Raw genomic sequence first — 18,838 nt, 5'->3', positions numbered from 1 at the left:
TTACAGGGAAGTAGAGTGAACCAAGGGGCGGGGGGTTTCATCAAGGAGAAACAAACAGAACTTTCACACCGTAGCCTGGCCAGTCATGAAACTGGTTTTCAAAGCTTCTCTGATGCGTACCGCGCCCTCCTGTGCTCTTCTAACCGCCCTGGTGTCTGGCTGCGCGTAACCAGCAGCTAGGCGATTTGCCTCAACCTCCCACCCCGCCATAAACGTCTCCCCCTTACTCTCACAGATATTGTGGAGCACATAGCAAGCAGTAATAACAGTGGGAATATTGGTTTCGCTGAGGTCTAAGCGAGTCAGTAAACTGCGCCAGCGCGCCTTTAAACGTCCAAATGCACATTCTACCACCATTCTGCACTTGCTCAGCCTGTAGTTGAACAGCTCCTGACTACTGTCCAGGCTGCCTGTGTACGGCTTCATGAGCCATGGCATTAAGGGGTAGGCTGGGTCCCCAAGGATAACTATAGGCATTTCAACATCCCCAACAGTTATTTTCTGGTCTGGGAATAAAGTCCCTTCCTGCAGCTTTTGAAACAGACCAGAGTTCCTGAAGATGCGAGCATCATGCACCTTTCCCGGCCATCCCACATTGATGTTGGTGAAACGTCCCTTGTGATCCACCAGAGCTTGCAGCACTATCGAAAAGTACCCCTTGCGGTTTATGTACTCGGCGGCTTGGTGCTCCGGTGCCAAGATAGGGATATGGGTTCCGTCTATAGCCCCACCACAGTTAGGGAATCCCATTGCAGCAAAGCCATCCACTATGACCTGCACATTTCCCAGGGTCACTACCCTTGATATCAGCAGATCTTTGATTGCGTGAGCTACTTGCATCACAGCAGCCCCCACAGTAGATTTGCCCACTCCAAATTGATTCCCAACTGACCGGTAGCTGTCTGGCGTTGCAAGCTTCCACAGGGCTATCGCCACTCGCTTCTCAACTGTGAGGGCTGCTCTCATCTTGGTATTCATGCGCTTCAGGGCAGGGGAAAGCAAGTCACAAAGTTCCATGAAAGTGCCCTTACGCATGCGAAAGTTTTGCAGCCACTGGGAATCGTCCCAGACCTGCAACACTATGCGGTCCCACCAGTCTGTGCTTGTTTCCCGAGCCCAGAATCGGCGTTCCACAGCAAGAACCTGCCCCATTAGCACCATGATGCATGCATTGTCAGGGCCCATGCTTTCAGAGAAATCTGTGTCCATGTCCTGATCACTCACGGGACCGCGCTGACGTCGCCTCCTCGCCCGGTATCGCGTTGCCATGTTCTGGTGCTGCATATACTGCTGGATAATGCGTGTGGTGGTTAATGTGCTCCTAATTGCCAAAATGAGCTCAGCGGCCTCCATGCTTGCCTTGGTATGGCGTCTGCACAGAAAAAAGGCGCGGAACGATTGTCTGCCGTTGCTCTGACGGAGGGAGGGGCGACTGACGACACGGCTTACAGGGTTGGCTTCAGGGAGCTAAAATCAGCAAAGGGTGTGCCTGTACATCAAGGAGTATTTCAGGCAGGACTGCACGGAGGGTTCCAATAAGAAATGGTGCACCTAAGTTATCGTTGTTATTGGAACAAGGAGGTTAGCCTGGCCTCTGATTGATACATGGCTAGATTTACCTCGCTGCACCTTCTCTGTGAGTGACTGCAGTGTGATCTAGACAGGGGAGGAGGCAAATGAGTACAAAACAAATCTGGTCTATTTCTTGTTCTGACCCACTCCATCTATCTTTTACATCTTTGGCTGGCAGCAGACAGTGCAGAAGGACTGCATGCCATCCACATCTCATGGCTGCTTGGCAGAAGATGGTACAGTACGACTGCTAGCCATCTTCATCTCTTGCCTGCCTGGCATAAGATGGTACAATACGACTGCTAGCAATCCTCATCTCTTGCCTGCCTGGCAGAAGATGGTACAGTACGACTGCTAGCAGTCCGTATCGCCTGCCCGCTCACCATAAGACAGTTCAATAGGACTGCAGGACTAAAGAGAATGACCTGGTCAAGTCACTCCAAATTTAGTCCCTGCGCCCATGTCTGCCCAGGCGCTCCTGATCGACCTCACAGAGGCGACCAGGAGCACCTCAGACATGACGATGACGGCTACCAGTCGTACTGTACCGTCTGCTGCCACAAGGCAAGGGGTTGCTGCTACTGTGTAGCAATGCCGTACCGCGTCTGCCAGCACCCAGGAGACATAGGGTGATGGTTACCTGAGCGGGCTCCATGCTTGCCGTGGTATGGCGTCTGCACAGGTAACTCAGGAAAAAAGGCGCAAAATGATTGTCTGCCCTTGCTTTCACGGGGGGAGGGAGGGAACGGAGGCCTGACAATATGTACCCAGAACCACCCGCGACAATGTTTTAGCCCCATCAGGCATTGGGATCTCAACCCAGAATTCCAATGGGCAGCGGAGACTGCGGGAACTGTGGGATAGCTACCCACAGTGCAACGCTCCGGAAGTCGACTCTAGCCTCGGTACTGTGGAAGTGCTCCGCCGAGTTAATGCACTTAATGCACTTAGAGCATTTTCTGTGGGGACACACACACTCGATTTCTAAAAAACCGACTTCTATAAATTCGACCTAATTTCGTAGTGTAGACATACCCTAAGTATGTGGAAGCTGCTGAAGAAGAAACCTTAGAAAGGAGGGAGAGATGAAGCAAAGCAGCAGCTTACCTGATTTATAGCACAATTGAACTGTTAATCTTGTCTGTGTTAATGCGGAAAGCCTCTAAAGCCAGACCAAACCATTCCACCCTGCCTCCCGCCTTCTCGGCTCTCTGACTTCTAAAGGCTGCTGTACCCCTAACGCCACATGAGGGCCCAACACAGCTCCCAAGGTCTTAAACTCTGACTCTTGGCTACCTCTGTTATTACTAATTTGTATTATTACAGTAGCATCTAAAAGCTCCAGCTGAAATCCGTGCCCCAGTTTGCCAGGTGCTGCACATTAGAGCTGGACATGGAATTTTTCCTGGGGAAAATTTGACAAAAATGAAAAAAAACAAACAATCATTTTCACCAAAACTTTCACTGGGAAATTTTGATCTTTTTGGTCAAAAAATAAACCTGCCCAAATTGATTTTTTTTTTTTTGGTCGAAAACCAAAATTGTTTGGCCAAAGACAGCTGAAAATCTCAACAGTAAACTGATGAACACCCTTTCCTCTTCCCCCGGTTTTTGGCTGAAATTTTTCCGGTTTCCTGTCTTCCAACAAAAAAAATCAATTTTTTTTTTTGAGGAGAGTGGGAGCCTCCCTCAAAATAAATTGTTTTGCTGAAAATTATCTGTAAAAAAAAAAAAAACACTGAGAGGAAAGTGTTGAGCAGCCTAGCAGACATGCAGAGTAAGGACAGCCCCTGCCCCAAACACGTTACAATCTTCATAAGAAAGTCAGACACAGAGATGCGGGAAAGGGGGTATTACCATCACCATGTGACAGTTGAAGAACTGAAGCACAAAGGGCTTACGCTGCTACAGCTGGGAACTGAACCTGCATCTTCCGAGTCCTGTGCATTAATCACAGGACCCTTCCTCTCCGAACAACTGCAAGATGGGATAACGCTGGTTCTTCTCCCGTTGGAGCAAAACTTCAAAGGATTTTCTTTTAGCCATTGAGCAAGGGAGACAGGAGCACAAGCAAATATGGTAGTTGTGAGCAGCTAATATTTACTTTAAATTAGCATGTGCAACTGATGTGAAGTGCTTGGTTTTCTGGCAAGTTGCTAGCAAGACCTTTGACTTGCTGGGCAATTAGCCTTTAATGAAACACTGGTCAATGCTGTTGCAGGCATTGGCCACCAGGGGTGCTGCTCTGCTGAGCTACTTTTCTCTTCCCCTGAGAAACAGTGTAGCTCACCTGGTGATGTAGCTTGAGTCCCCCGGTTTTGGGGATCCAGTGACGAGATCCTGAACAAGCAGCTGTCCCTGAACTTCACCCACACTGCAAGGAGGATGCAGAGCCATAGCCACCCGGCACGTCCGTCAGGGAATGGAGCTATTTGTTCCTGCCCTGAGCTATTTAAAAAGAGACGTTCTCTGGATAAGCTCCATTTGAGCAGATGCTCCTGCCGAGGTGGCGTGTTGTTGCCACTGTGGTTAAGAGCGCTGCTGGGAGGATGTGAGGAGATGACTGTACAGAGTGAGGAGCCAAACAGCATAATTAATTAACAGTTATGATAATCAGGAAAGCAAAAATGATAAATAATCCCCCCTGTTTCACTCCCCCAGGCTCCTGCTGCAGCTTTGTTTGGAAATGCAAGGTGTGAATCCAAGTGATCTTACAGCAAAGCGCACCCTTGTTCATCCTGCAAAGAGGAGCAAGAGGAACAGTGTGTGCAAGAATTAAGTTGCAACCAACAACTCTGTGGCTGCGGCAACACGTCCCCCAGTGCTGTGTACTCAGCGCTCACCTACTGCAAGGAGGCTGCTGTGGGCTTGGTCCTCAGCTACGTTATTATTATTATTCTTTGAACTCCATTGTGGTAGGTGCTGTACAAACACACAACAAAAAGATGGCCCTGGTATGTCCTTAAAAATGAGATTGATCTAGCTATGTTGTTCAGGGCTGTGAAAGAATGTGTGCCCTGAGTGCCATAGTTAGGATGACCTAGTGTAACACCGACAGACTCCAGTCGTCGGCGGGCAGGCTTGAACCTGGGACCTCAAGGCATGAGCGTCTACTGCATGAGCTAAAAGCCACGTGGCCCTTAGCTAGGGCTGTAGCAAACTCATTACTCTCTAAGTCAGGGGTTCTCAAACTGGGGGTTGGGACCCCTCAGGGGGTCATGAGGTTATTACACGAGGGGGGTCGCAAGCTGTCAGCCTCCACCCCAAACCCCGAATTTGCCTCCAACATTTATAATGGTGTTACGTATGTAAAGAAGTGTTTTTAATTTAAAAGGGGGGGGCGGGTCGCACGCAGAGGCTTGCTATGTGAAACGAGTCACCAGTACAAAAGTTTGAGAAGCACTGCTCTAAGAGGTCTTGGTGCCACTAGAGGGGACAGAACCCCACTCCCAGGAGTTGTGTGGGTTACACTAGCTCCCAGAGAAAAATCCCTTGTCTTGATGTAGGAAGCAGCTATATAATGGCATGACAGTAGCACCACCGTAGCCCTGGGGCAGTGTAGACACAGCAGGTAGAGTTACATCCACTTTAAGGCCGGCTTTACACTACCAGAGTGGTGGAAAGGGGCCTTAGCGTAAATGAGACTTGGGGACTTTGAACCTTCATTTCCCACATCGCAGACAGGTGTGGGTCTCTCTCTCTCTCTCTCTCCTTCTGCTTTGGGCCAGAAATTCCATCCTGTATTTGAGAAATTTTTCAGTAAACACACATTGCTCGCTCTAGTTGAAACAGAGAATTAGTGCCACTGGGGCCTGGGGTACGTGGAAGATTTAGCTATCCCCTCGCTGCTGGTTTAGCTCCACGAGTGCTAGCGACATTGATAGAAGTAGAAGAGACAGGAATGAGGCATGTTTATGGCCAGCTAGATCTGCTCTGAGCAGAGTTAGACGGCACAGAGTTAAAAGTGGCCAGGAGCAACGCTACACAAGTCCCCCCCATTGTTTTAGCACTGGCAGAGACATTGATTGGGGGGCTGCTAAATGATCTTAGCGTAGGTGGAGCCTACACATGTAAGGAAATCTCACAAACTGCTCCAAACGCGACTTCACTGATGACTACAAGGAGCTCTGCTCTGTGTCACAGAAGCTGGTCATCCAACTCGGATAGCCACCATCTTCTCTCAAGTGTCAATGCTTAATCCACATGACAGCGATTTGCTTTTGACAGTGACTTGCTCAGGACATGGTTCCACAGGAATGCAGTGTGTTCAGTGCTCGGCCACAGGGTAATTCATCACACCTGTGAACTACATTTCTTGCAAGAGGCTCCTCTGGTCCGATACCAATGGGATGGCTTTCTCTCCCCTCCACAAGTACTCCTGTTCTTTTTGCAGATACAGACTAACACGGCTGCTACTCTGAAACTTGTAAGACATATTACTCTTTGCTCAAGTCTTTCCAGATCTGGATCTAATGGACTTATTGTAGTGCTAAGGTTGGCCCATGAGGATGACCTGTACTTGACTCATTTTGCCTTGATCCTCTGAGCCCATGTTGCTCATGAGTGGAGAAGCTTTGGTAGAGCTTCAGAAAAGTGCGTATTGAGCACATGGCAAATTTTAGGCTACTGCTTTGTCTCCAGGGATTGAAACATCTCTTAATAGACTGAACACTGAACCCTCAGAGGGTGTCCACTTGTGTGCTTCAAAAATACAGGTCTTGATTTATTATTCCAATACATAGCAAGAGGCCTCATTAACCTGACCCGTATAGAGACACTCACCAGGATATTCTAAGCCTACACTACGTCTAGTAATATTATCCTCCACATTTTCCCGGTATGTTTGCCCCATCTCTAGATGTGCCAAGCTACTCTTCTAAAGTTTCAGAGTAGCAGCCGTGTTAGTCTGTATCCGCAAAAAGAAAAGGAGGACTTGTGGCACCTTAGAGACGAACCAATTTATTTGAGCATGAGCTTTTGTGAGCTACAGCTCACTTCATCGGATTGTCCTCAAAGGAGTGTTTATAAATAGAAACAAGGCCCAATATCTGTAGCTCTCTTTATGCCCACCCCAAACTGAACACTACCCCCATCTCGTGCAGCAGGCTTTCCAGGCAGAAATATACATGAGTGTTATTTGCAAAGAGTTTCAAATCTTGAAAGGGTGACTCAGTGCAAAATACACTTAATCATAACGTGTTGGCGTTGTTGTTTTATCTTCCCCCCCCACACAAAGCACCACATTACAAGATGTAAGAGTTTGTAATTGGATTGTGCTGAGATCCTTAAATCTGCATGTTCCTTTAATCAAAGGACAGTTGTATATTTTGTTGACAGTCTCTTTTTATGGTAAATGAATGCAAAGAGAGAGAGGAGCTCAGAGTAGGAAAAAAGATGAAGCCCACCGAAATGCAAATTTTATTCACAGTTGGTATGTTTATAAATATATATTACATTCTTACAATCTACAATACATTCTAAATACAGATAGATTCAGTCAAGGCGTTTGTGGGTAGGATGGGGTTATTAAATTGGACAACTAGGTTTGGTGGCTGTGAGAGACTTTGTAATCAACTAAAGGCATGGGCTCAGTCTGGAAAACAAATGGAGATTGGGGGCCCAAACCAAACCTTAGTTTCTTGGCACTTTGCCACTGGCGATTAATCCTGGACCAAACAGATGACTCCAGTTTTAGGTCAGGAGGGCACTTCAGATTCAGAGGGCAATGACTGGAATTCTACTATATATACATATAAGAGGAATGAGAAAAGACAATCATCACCGCTGGGTGAAACAAATATTATTTACCAAGCTTAGCCGTTCAGCTATTAGGGTGTATAGTGCTCCTCCATGGCCTTCATGCTGCCCTATAAATATGCGCAGCTGTGGGTCTGAAGAAGCATGATCAAAATGGAAACGAACAACCTAGCCTCAAAAGGGAAAGGAGAACAAAGAGCCGGTCCCTGTTGGTTTCTGAGTTCAGCACAACTTATACTTACCCAAGAGAGAGTGGCCAACTTCGGTAAATTACAACTGGTAAAGCAAGTACCAAATTAGTTCCGATGGTTCCTGTGCTTAGCAGAACAGCACTGTGGATCTCAGGGAAGGGAAAAGCCACCAAACTTCCAAAGCAAATCAATGCTAATAACTACCCCCAGGATATCAAATGAGAGTGCTCCGGGAAAATGCTTGGGGAATACAAATTTCAACAGGAAAACCAGATAGAGTGGACTTCTTTAAAAGACCCTGCGTCTCTCAAACCTTTCCAAAGCAAACTTTCCTTTATATGAGCAGTATGTTGATTATAGATTATACCTTCTCCAATTTTACAAATTAAGAAATACTGAAAATTGGCCAGCAAAGTTTATAATCTCAGCTTCTACTTAAAAAGAGAGCTTTCAGTTATATAATTGTATGTGTATCCATTCTCAGTGGTGATCATGCGGATCTGTAAACCATCTCAGTCACTTCCCCCCATAACCTCCTAGATTCTTTGGAAACTCATAACTCTGCAACTGAGGTTGCTGTGCTGCTCACAGTGCAGTTGTCTGTCAGCTTTAAATTAACGTTCTCAGCTGGATGTCCTGTGCTTGTGTCTTGAAAGACAAGCTTCCTTTCATTGATCCGTTTATTCCGAGCCCGATTTTCACTTTTAACCGCAGCCTGTGATATTGAACATTAGAACTGTGTGAGCTTTGTAATATCCAAACTGTGTTGGAGTTTATTTTTATTGATTTCCTGGGAAAGCTCAGAGAATGAGATCTTATTATTTTGCTAAGGTTTATTTTTCCATGTTGCCATGCGTCAGAAACCGCACACACATTTTGTTCCAGTCTCCAAGCCCATAGAAGACTTTAACTGTATGAGCTGTCCAGGATCTCTGCTTTCTTAGCTGGTTTTGGGTTGCTTTCTGGGGCTCCACTGAGGTATTATCCACCACTTGACTCTCATTTGCCAACACATTTTTTGCCCCAATACCCAAAATTAAAGGCAGAAAGGTGAGTGAAAACCAAAAACCAAAAAGGTCCTTAGTGTCTTGTTATGCACTCTCATGTAATCTCTCCATATAGTTTCTGAGCTCTTTGCATTCCCCAAGGTCCATATCCTGGCACACCCATTTAATATCGTCCTCACTACTCATCAGGATGGAATTGACAGTAGGGCACCCATCGTCGGAGGAGATGGTGGTAAAGGTGGTGAATTTGACTCGTTTCCGCTTGGAGGTAGGAGAGGCGGTCGGTTCACTTTTCTGTTCTTTCCCTTCAATGAATGTGGACTCTGATGACCTGAAGACCTGGCCGTTAATGTTTGTTTGGGCATTTGTGCTGAGGAGATATTTGCTCTCCTCAAAGTCCACCCCTCTGTCAATGGCAGTGATGCACTCATCTTGTTGGGATGAGAAGTTAATGTGATTCTCCAGAAGCTCTGTCCTGTTGCTCAACCCAACCCAGTCGTGAGAGTGGCTCATGCCTTCCTGCTCTTCAAAGGGGACCTGCTTGTGCCTGTACTTCAAAGCAAAGGTAACGCAGTTGATAAGGAAGACCAGGATTGCCAGGCAGAAGACTCCCAACAAAGCATACATTCCTATCTCCAGATCACTGAGCCCTCTGGGTGTCTGCACAAGGTCATTCTCTTCCAAGTCCCCATTGCTTCTTGGCAAGTCCACCTGTGCAGGGAAACTGGTGAAGTCTATTGGAATGTTCTGCAGATGGCTGTCATCATCCAGAAGGCTTTCTCTGTCCTCTTTTTTACTTAAAATAGACCTGTCCGTGGTAGTTCCTTTGCCTTCCATTTGGCCCACTGAGGAGCTGCTGTAATACTGCCCATCTGGCCTAGCTCTGTCCTGCAAGGTGTTTTTTTGACGGCGGTCGCTTGCATGATTTTCCAGGTGGACACCAGCCCCGCTTTGCTTGCTGTCGCTAACATTAGGGTTGGCATCACTCTGTCCGAACTTGACTTTAATGCTCCCGCTCCCAACAGCCAGGATGCTCTTCCTTTTGGATTTCTGGCATGGTTCACTGATCACCATCTCCACCTTCACCAGTGTCCCCTGGCCTTCCATCTCAGCAGCGATCACAGGCCACTTGAATTTAGGGTCATGGTGAATGGAGACCACCTTTTCATCTAGAGATGTAGCCATCAAGGAGAAGTCTTTGACATCATAAATATCCAGGGGCATGACGGATCCATCACTGAACTGGACCCAGCAGCTGATGGCCGCTTCCTGTAATATATGAAACAAACACACACACGTGCACACAGAATAATCAGCAAAGGAAACATACTGTCTCCCCACCAATCCCCTCTTCCCCACAAACTATTTATAAGCAGGACAGAAATAAGGCTGAGCAAGAAAATTAATTCCTCACTAAGACATATAAAAAATACTAGTTTTAAACATGCATTGGTAATAAGCTTTGTTTTCCCTGGAAGTGCTAAAAGGGAACGGTGTCCTCTGAGATCCGTGGAGTCTACTTCAGCACGATAATAAATTGCACGTCAAAAGGCATTACCGGCTACTGACTTCATTTACTGTAGTTATATATTTAAATGGAAAAATATGTATTAGATTATTTCTGAACTGCTTAAGATACAAAGTCTCCTCTTGTTATACGTAACATATGTTAAAAGCACCTAATCTAGCAAATAAAGCAACAGTGGCTCTCGGTCTTTGAGCTTTGTTTTTGCCTTTCAGCATAAAAATGTTTTTGCACAAGCTGGGTCAGTGGGGGTTGTTGTTGGTTAAGCAAAACGCTCAAGATAAATGTCAAGCAAGGCAACACTCTCCTTTGTTTAAAATGATGATGTCCTGATTTCACATCCTCTAAAGTCAACAGACACATTGCTACTGAATTCAACAGGGGCAGGGTTGAGCCCCAGTTCTGCGTCTTACACAGACAATAGATTTTCACACTTTTCTAGTGATTTTAGGACCCTTCTTTTTGGTTGCCAACTTGAGACACCTTTAAAGGGGGTCTCATCTTCAGTGGGCAGTTGCTCAGCACTTCCCGAAAATCAGGCTCTTTAAGGTGTCTCAAGTTGGCAACCAAAAGTAGAGACGCTCAAAATTGTTAGTAGCTTCTAAAACGCTTGGTCGGCACATGCACACACCCACTCCAGATACTCAATTGGTGTAAATCAGTATAGCTCCATTGGGAGTCCATTTCCACCATCTGCCTATTATATATGTATTTAAAGAGTAGATGACGGACCTGGAGGATAAAACAAAACAACAGGCTGTTTTTTCATCCCAACTTAATGCACTTGTGGAGAGAAAACCTTTTTCTTTGTTTTTTTAAAATCATGGTGTGCCAGTGGTTCACCCATACAGGTCACAGGAGATAACAGCCTACACTGTAATAGGATTCTCTGCTGTTTTAACTAAGGGTCTGATTCTGAAGTCCTTACTCAGGCAAAACTCCCAGCATCTTCAATGGGAGGTTTGCCTGTGTCTTTATTTCAGGACCCAGCCCTAAGACTTTGCTGACTCTGTCATAAATCCTGACTGTGTGTTTATTAATCTTCAGATGTTTCTTGAAGGCCACATGGAATTTATGACATCAGCTCTCATCCTCCCTCTGTGCTGCTTAAACCAGCATAATCACTTAATAATTTCACATTGCCCTCCTTACTGGGAACGTGCTTTGAAATATAATGTGCTAAGCAATGGGAGTAATCAGGAGCCGATCAAAACTCGTACAGCCCTGCCAGGGTGAATGTTTTCATTTCTGGTTTATTACATTTTCGTCAGCATTCCGAGGGTGTCTGACACTGCACCCAGAAGAGGGATTCAAAGAGACTTGATTTCTTGGAACGGAAATGTCAGAGTGGTGTAGCATGCTAGGGCTAAATGCCATCAGACCCAGCTTCTGAGCTGGTTTCAAGGTAGTGTGGTTAGCTCCACATGCCAGCAATGGGTTAGCTCATTGGCTCTATTTCTAGCTGTGTGACATCATCTTCTTCGCTCTTGGAAGTCTATGGGAACCTAATTTATATTGCGCTAAAAAGACAGCAGCCCCATGTTACTTCTCATCCGCCAGCTTGAGGACAAGGCCCTGCGATGAATTAGAGTCTCTCACCAGTTGGCCAGAATTCAAATGTATTTACCTTTATCATTTACCTTTAAAGCACAAAATGTGTTTAAACATAAAGGGCCCAATTTGTCCTGTGTCACTCCATGGTCTTCCCTGGTGTAAACCCATTGATGACTTTGGGATAAAAAAATAAATAATTTCAAATGCAGACTAAAGCATAAGAAAGAACAAAGATCAACCAGTCACTGATGGCAAATTTGTTAAATGATCCAGTGGTTTAGACGCAATGAGCTGTGTGAATGCGGACAGCGCAGGGCTGCTGCGTGCCAATGCATGAGTAGACCATGTGATTCAAGCACTCAGGTCCCCAACAAAGCGGTTTCAAAGTAAGGGTGCGACAGAAAGCAGCATACTGATTGAGCATCACACTGGACCGGAGTTTGAGTCTGGCATTCCTGGGACCAGCAAGAGTTCACAGCTCAGACAGGAGGAAATATCTGGTGTTGCTCTTACGGGAATGCTCAAGCAAATGCCGGAACAAAGCTGGTGGACCCTGGTGGGAGCACTACCCAACTGTCCTCATCAGAAACAGGAGCTTTTGAAGGGATGGGGAAGAGCAGAAGGGAAGTGAGAAACCTTGTGGGCCCTGACAAAGGAGACAAGGAGTGACTGAAAAATCAGTCCTTGCTTAAGAAACCTCCATAACATGGGTCAGTAAGAACAGGAGGTTCTCAGGGGCATTTGAAATACTCATAACAAGTAACTAAAGATGGAGGAGTCTGGCATTATAGCAAGACCAACCCCATCTGTTAGCAGTTTACAGCACAAGAGACCCTGCTCTATTCTCATTTGCACCAGTGTCAATCTGGAATAATTCCGCCTACACCGGCAGTTACTCTAGTATGAATGAGAGAAACTGGACCACAATACTTTACTGTGGGGAAATACAGAGCTCTTTCCTTTTTTATCTCCAGACTGGTGCATACATAGATGTCTGCCCTGGCCGGAGCTTGAGGGGTGGTGTGTTAATTTGCATGGAATAAATGGGGCCAGAGAGCCCAACAGTGGGATGGGCAGGTTACGTTCGTTTATTTATGGCATGTGATTGGGTCGTCTATGGGACTTTGTGTTATTTATGGGCTGTGAACTGAAGAGACAGAGAGGGTTTGTTTGTTGGCGCTTGGGATTTTTGTTTTACAGACATATTGCCTTTTTTTTATGGGAACGTTGTTTTTCTATTAAGGCGCCTGGTGACCTTCAGCTGTAGGTGCCTATAAATTACAATGTTTTGCTAGAATATTATTAACAAAAGGCCACCTGATCCCATCAGCTTAGCTGGCGAAAAATGCTGAGTAGATCGGGGCTCAGAAGTGGCATCCTGTCAGGGTACAGCGCACGCGCTGGGTCCTTGTACCTGCTTTGGTGACTGAAGAAGCTCCTGTGCGACTGCTGTAGCAAAGATGGCCTTATTGCTCCCTGGGCTGAGCTGCAGGGAGAGCGACAGTCCAGTTACCAGCTGGACTCCGAGGTCTGTTATGGTCACCTTCTCGTCCAGAACGGTCACGGTCTTCTCAGCCAAGATGGCGTCCGAAAGAGGGGACAGTATCTGAAAAGAGAAAGCGCTATTCGTGCTGGATGTTTTTGTGGAGCGCCCAGCACAACGGCATCCCCATTGGGCCTTCCGGTGCTACTGCAAATAAATAATCAATTGTACTATTAAGTCGTGCACACATTTAATATCAAGGCTATCTTTATACATTTATAATAAAGGATAGGTTAATAAATGGTGACTCAATTGTCATAAACTGATATAGAGTCCAACAAGTAAATAGGCTGCTTACGAACATATACGCCAGGGGTGGCCAACCCATGGCTCCGGAGCCACATGCGGCTCTTCAGAAGTTAATATGCGGCTCCTTGTACAGGCACCGACTCCGCGGCTGGAGCTACAGGTGCCAACTTTCCAATGTGCCGGGGGCTGCTCACTGCTCAACCCCTGGCTCTGCCACTGGCCCTGCCCCACTCCACCTCTTCCTGACCCCTCCCTTGAGTCTGAAGTGCCCTCGCTCCTCCCACCTCCCCCTGCAAGCCTCCTGCACACCACGAAACAGGTGATCGGGAGGTGCGGGGAGGGAAGAGGAGGTGCTGATTGGCGGGGCTGCCGATGGGCTGGAGGCGCTGCTGGCATATTACTGTGGCTCTTTGGCAATGTACATTGGTAAATTCTGGCTCCTTCTCAGGCTCAGGTTGGCCATCCCTGATATACAACGCCTTTTCCTAATGCGCTTGTAACTGCTATTCACATCTGTAACATGCTTAGAACATCTATTAATCATTTATTAATAAAGTTGGGTGATATTTTTTCAGCAAGTAGTAAATTCACTTAAAAATACACATTTTGGGTCACCGAAATTATTTGTGAATTCAGGTCAAATTCAGGGAATAGTTTCGGCCAGCAAAAATATTTTTTGCCCTGGAAATGACAAAACATTTTGTTTCAACATTTTCAAAACAAACCATTTGGAATCTCATTTCCAAATGACATTTACAATGTTTCGTTCAACTAAACGCATTCTGGGGGTTTGGTTTCTGTGATAAAAACAGTTTCAGTTACAAAGTAATTGATTTGGTTTCAGATTTTTCAGTTCAGCCACCACGCTGAAAAATCGATTGTTCACTCAACTCTCTTTATTAACCCTTTTTACATTCATTATAAATGTAACTGTAATGTTATGTGCAATTTAAGTGGTAATAATTTAAAAAGTATGGGTGGGAGGGGTAGAGGTAGGAAAACCTTTTACTAAGAGTCTAAATATCACAACACAATTTGTAGACAATTTGTAGAATGAGTTTCATTCCAAATTCTTGCCCTGGGGAACTAAAGGATAAGATCACACTGCAGAAGACTGTTGCGACAATGGGAGGGAAACATACAAAGGAAGCTCGTTATGACTAAAAGGGATCTCAATACACTGAAAGGAGAAGTTGCCAGACTGAGACACCACTAACCACAGACCTGCATTTCGAAGGGGGCTTAGTTTAGCGATGCTTGTGTGGTGGGCTACACTTTGCCAAATAGGTTCTTTAAACCTACCGGGCTATTGGTTTCTTTCCCTTTGAAATCCCTTTTCAGAGTCACTCAAGATATTTATGTGCACTTGTAGTGAGCACGGCAAGTCCCAGAGCCTTGGAGGCCTACAAAAAAGACCTTTTTATTGAGGCTCCCTGGCGTAGCAGCTCCAGAAGCCCACTTCCCCAGGACTGACAATCAGTGCGGTCAACACGTGCAGATGCAGATATCTAAGGGGCTGTCCTGAAAGTCTGGGGTCATGAGCATACCTGAAGATGAGGGGATTATCTCCCTTTTAGCCCCAGTGCCTGCTGATAGGTTGTCTAGTTGGGAGTACGTATAGGAGATTTATCCTTTCAGTTCTGGGACCTCGCTTCCCCATCCAGTGAATAGGTTACCAGAACAGGTGCTAGCAGAGCTAGCTTCTGTTTTTTTGGCTCCACCATTAACTCTCTGTGTGACCGTGGGTAAGTCATTTAACTGCCCTATGCCTCAGTCTCACCATCTGTAAAATGGAGTTAATGGTCCAAATTCTCGGCTAGTGTTAATTGGCATAGGACCACTGAAGTCAATGGAGCCACATCAATTTACATCAACAGAGAATTTGGCCTCATGACACTTATTCTCATCCTTTCTAAAGCACCTAGAGACGCTTGGCTGGAAAATATTATCTGAGCACTGATTGCTATTACTGCTCTGTGGGTGTCCCTGTCCCTGTAACGTTTATATCCTGTAACACAACTTGAATTTAAATAAATTCAATCCCAGCCTTTCATATTTCTGTCCTGATTCTTCAACCTGCCCTAGTTAATAAAATTTTTAGTGCTTTCTTTTGTCAATTTAGGCCCTGACAATATTAAGTTATTTCACCAGCAGCCTCCCTTGTGATATCTGCAGTTGTGGATCTGGTATCAAAAAAGTATTAGTCAAATATAGGCAGAAATGGATTCTGATGTTACATGCACTGGGGAAAAATTACTGAAGCCCACAACCCACATGCTTCAGGGCATAGGCTGATCAATAGCTGGGAAGAGAAAGTAGACTGTCCCATCCCCCCACCCAGTAGAGTATTGCACTAGTGAGTCTATTATGTAGGTTTTTACACTTTTGCCAAAACATATGGTCTTTGCTTCTGTTGCAGAAGGGACATTGTGCCAGATGCGTGATCAACGGTCAATGGCTGCATTCCTGTGTGTTAAAATGTTAGTTTTTATGTGTGACTGTAGGCTGGTGAAAGCCCTTGAGACTGAAATCCTCTCATTAGCCTCAGAATAGACACAGCTTGGACACTGTCCATGCAACCTTCCCTACCCATGTGCCTCAACCCTGACTCAAAGGTTCACCATCTCAGGGGAAGAGGGTCACTCAGCCTTCGGCTCCATTCAGTCCATGGCGTCTCCAATGAGACTGCCAACAAGGGGGCACATTTGTGCCAGTCACGGTGTTTTTGATGATGTGGGCACAGTGCCCAGTGGACTCAGAACACCACTCATTTTTGACATAGGCCTCCAAATAGGCACCGGATGGCAAAAGCTTTCAGATACTACCAACCCCCGCCAGATTCAAACCCAGGACCCAGTGTAACAGTGAAAAAACTTTGTAGTCTCTTCCCGATACCCCAATTCCTGTCTTCCTATCTAAGAGAGTCCCTCGAAGCCCTGACACCTGAAGCGTTCAGCTCTGGTGGTGGGAGGTGGGAGGGTGGGGTTGGTGTATCCAGTTATAAAGATAAAAACAACTTGTTAAATGCAGATCTGGATCCAGGTTTAGATTTCATCCTCCATCCCGCCCCAGGTCTGAGGATGTTGGATCTGGGAGAGATTGGTTTGACCCCATTTCTATGCTTCTATTCCTAATGTAGGGACTCCCCTGGTGATGACCGCTGAGTGCTGTTCTCAGTAGGGCAGGGTAAAGCCTGGTACACTAAGGCGAAGGAGGAGGGGGAGCCCAGTAGCCAGTTTTCCCTACCTGGATTGTCGTCATTCCAAGTTCTTGTCCAATCAAAACCTGTCCACCTTGCAGCTTGGCGATTCTGGGCTCCTCCACCTGCATGAAGTCACTCACCAGCTCCGTGATATCAACCTGCCAGTCAGAGCCTAGCAAAGAGCTCAGCTGGCCACCTGGGTCGGAGGGCTCAGCTACAAACTGTGTCAGGACTCGCACCATGGCGTGCTGGTACTGCAGGGTGCAGCCTCTGCCCTTCCGCTCGTCCTCTTCTTCGTCGTCGCTGTCTCGGGCTGGTCTGGGCAAACAGCAGCAGAAAAAAAATCAAGCAACCCAAGGAAGGAGTGCGAGGCTATGTGCCTGGCTGTTTGTTAAGCATTAATGGTTGTTAAGCATTGATAGAGGGATCCAAACAGGGAGCTGGGGTATTTCCTCAGCTCGTTCCTCTCTCTTGCCCTGCCCACCCAGGCTATGTCCAATCCTGCAGCTTCTTCCTCTAGAACATTTCTGACAGAAGTCATATTCCCGCATCTCCCCCCAGGATGACGGTAGCCTCCTGGTTTCTTTCATCTTTATAGCACCATGCCCCTGGTTCACACAAAAAGCAGCTTCTAAAGTCACCTTCCTTGCCTGTGCCTCTGACCACCCCATGCCTCTTGGAATCCCTCCAGTGACTCCCCATGGCAGGTCCAAACTTTTCATCTTCACCTTCACACCTCTTATCTCATGACTCACCCCACTCTGTCTATGATGCCCGACTTGTCTGTGCTTTTGTTAGCGATGGACATGAATATCTCCTCCGCGTTCTTATCAGCGGCCCATACCAATATCTCCATGCTGCCAGTTAACGCATGGAAACCCCTCTTTGAATAGGTCTGCAAGGCCATGCCTTCAAATCCCTCCATCAGAACCCTTCTACTGTGATGCTTCAAGGAAACCAGTCAATAAATCAAGGGCAGATGGGAATAGTTCACACCTACTTTATCTATTTGTTATAATAATAATTAATGAAATTGTCAGTGTATATAAATCCATATCCCTCTGGCCCATCCTTCATGTGCCACTTGTCTTCGCAGACTGTAAGATCTGTGGGGCAGGGACTGTGTCTACACAGCATCTAGCAAAATAGGACCCTGATCCTGATTTGGGCCTATTGTAATATACATATGGAATATATAAGTGATGCAAACACAATTAGTAATTATTATCCTTAATAAATGGTCATTAATAATAAATTAAGCAATGGCATCCCATTTACCAGGCCTCAGACCAGACAGATCTGGTCTTTGCTGATGTCTTGTAGTATGGCACAAGTGAAATCACGGACCCCGCCAACAAGCTATTTCCATTTAAGACACTAGTGCTATAAAAGGAAATTGATTTTCAGTGCAGATCCATGCAACCTGAGGTTCCCGTTGCCCTAATAAGTACAATGCGACAGCTGATTGAATAAATGTCTGGTGACCTTCAGGTTTACACCGGAATTGCATTAAGGCCAAATGAGTGTGTGCAGATCCGCTGGCCAGTCAGCTGCTTGGCACGTGAACAACCCAGATTGAACATTCACTAATGAAACCTACCTCTTATTAGAAATGATAGGGACCCTCCACCCCTTGATCTGGTTTAGTTCTGTGTCAGAAATCTCTATTTGCAGTGGGAGGCGAGGAACCCAGACTGTCATTTCCAGTGGGGCAGTCAGATGCTGGTAAGTAAAATTAACGATGACATTCACTTTGCCTTTCATTTCCTTCCCGTTGACAAAGACATAGTCACATCTGTCAGAAACCTGTAAAAGGGAAAGGGGGAAAAAATTAATTAGTCTCTGTACAAAATTATAAAGCTCACCCCGTGCTGAGTGAGTGGGAGGGAGGGAGAGATAAGATTCGGGTTTGAACTAGTTCCAAACTCTGAGGACAACTAGCAACAAAAAGAAAAGGTGCCTGGTTTGCCATTAGCAGTCTGTATAGTTTAGGAATACTTGCGAGCAAATAGGCTTTTCCTGCTATAAATATTTCCAGTGGGAGCGATGATAAAAGAACAGCTCCATTCAGTTCTCAGCCCCACCACTAGGACCTCTGGCTCTGAACTTGTTCTGGCTCTGATGGAAGTCCACTGAGTCATGGTCCCATCCCCCACTAAATCACACAGATGGTATTAAGTTCCCCCTCTTCCAGTTTGGTGTGAGTCTAAGGAAATGTAACGTAAACATGAGGAAAAT

The 18,838-nt window shown here is 46.0% G+C and overlaps 1 protein-coding gene across 1 annotated transcript in view; it reads right to left on the bottom strand.

Annotated features, from left to right (window-relative positions):
* Positions 1-6,977: 6,977 nt before the first annotated feature.
* Positions 6,978-18,838, bottom strand: part of TMEM132D (transmembrane protein 132D) — a 385,997-nt gene continuing 374,136 nt past the window's right edge. The window contains exons 6-9 of the mRNA XM_073312908.1: positions 18,201-18,406; positions 16,645-16,918; positions 13,021-13,212; positions 6,978-9,796 (exon numbers count right to left, since the gene is read on the bottom strand). Of these exons, the coding sequence (XP_073169009.1) occupies positions 8,612-9,796; positions 13,021-13,212; positions 16,645-16,918; positions 18,201-18,406 (1,857 nt within the window). The 3' untranslated portion in view covers positions 6,978-8,611. The remainder of the gene's footprint in view (positions 9,797-13,020; positions 13,213-16,644; positions 16,919-18,200; positions 18,407-18,838) is intronic.

Source organism: Lepidochelys kempii, chromosome 15, assembly GCF_965140285.1.
Source record: "Lepidochelys kempii isolate rLepKem1 chromosome 15, rLepKem1.hap1, whole genome shotgun sequence".
Taxonomy (NCBI): domain Eukaryota; kingdom Metazoa; phylum Chordata; order Testudines; family Cheloniidae; genus Lepidochelys; species Lepidochelys kempii.
This window is presented reverse-complemented; position numbering and strand designations above follow the sequence as displayed.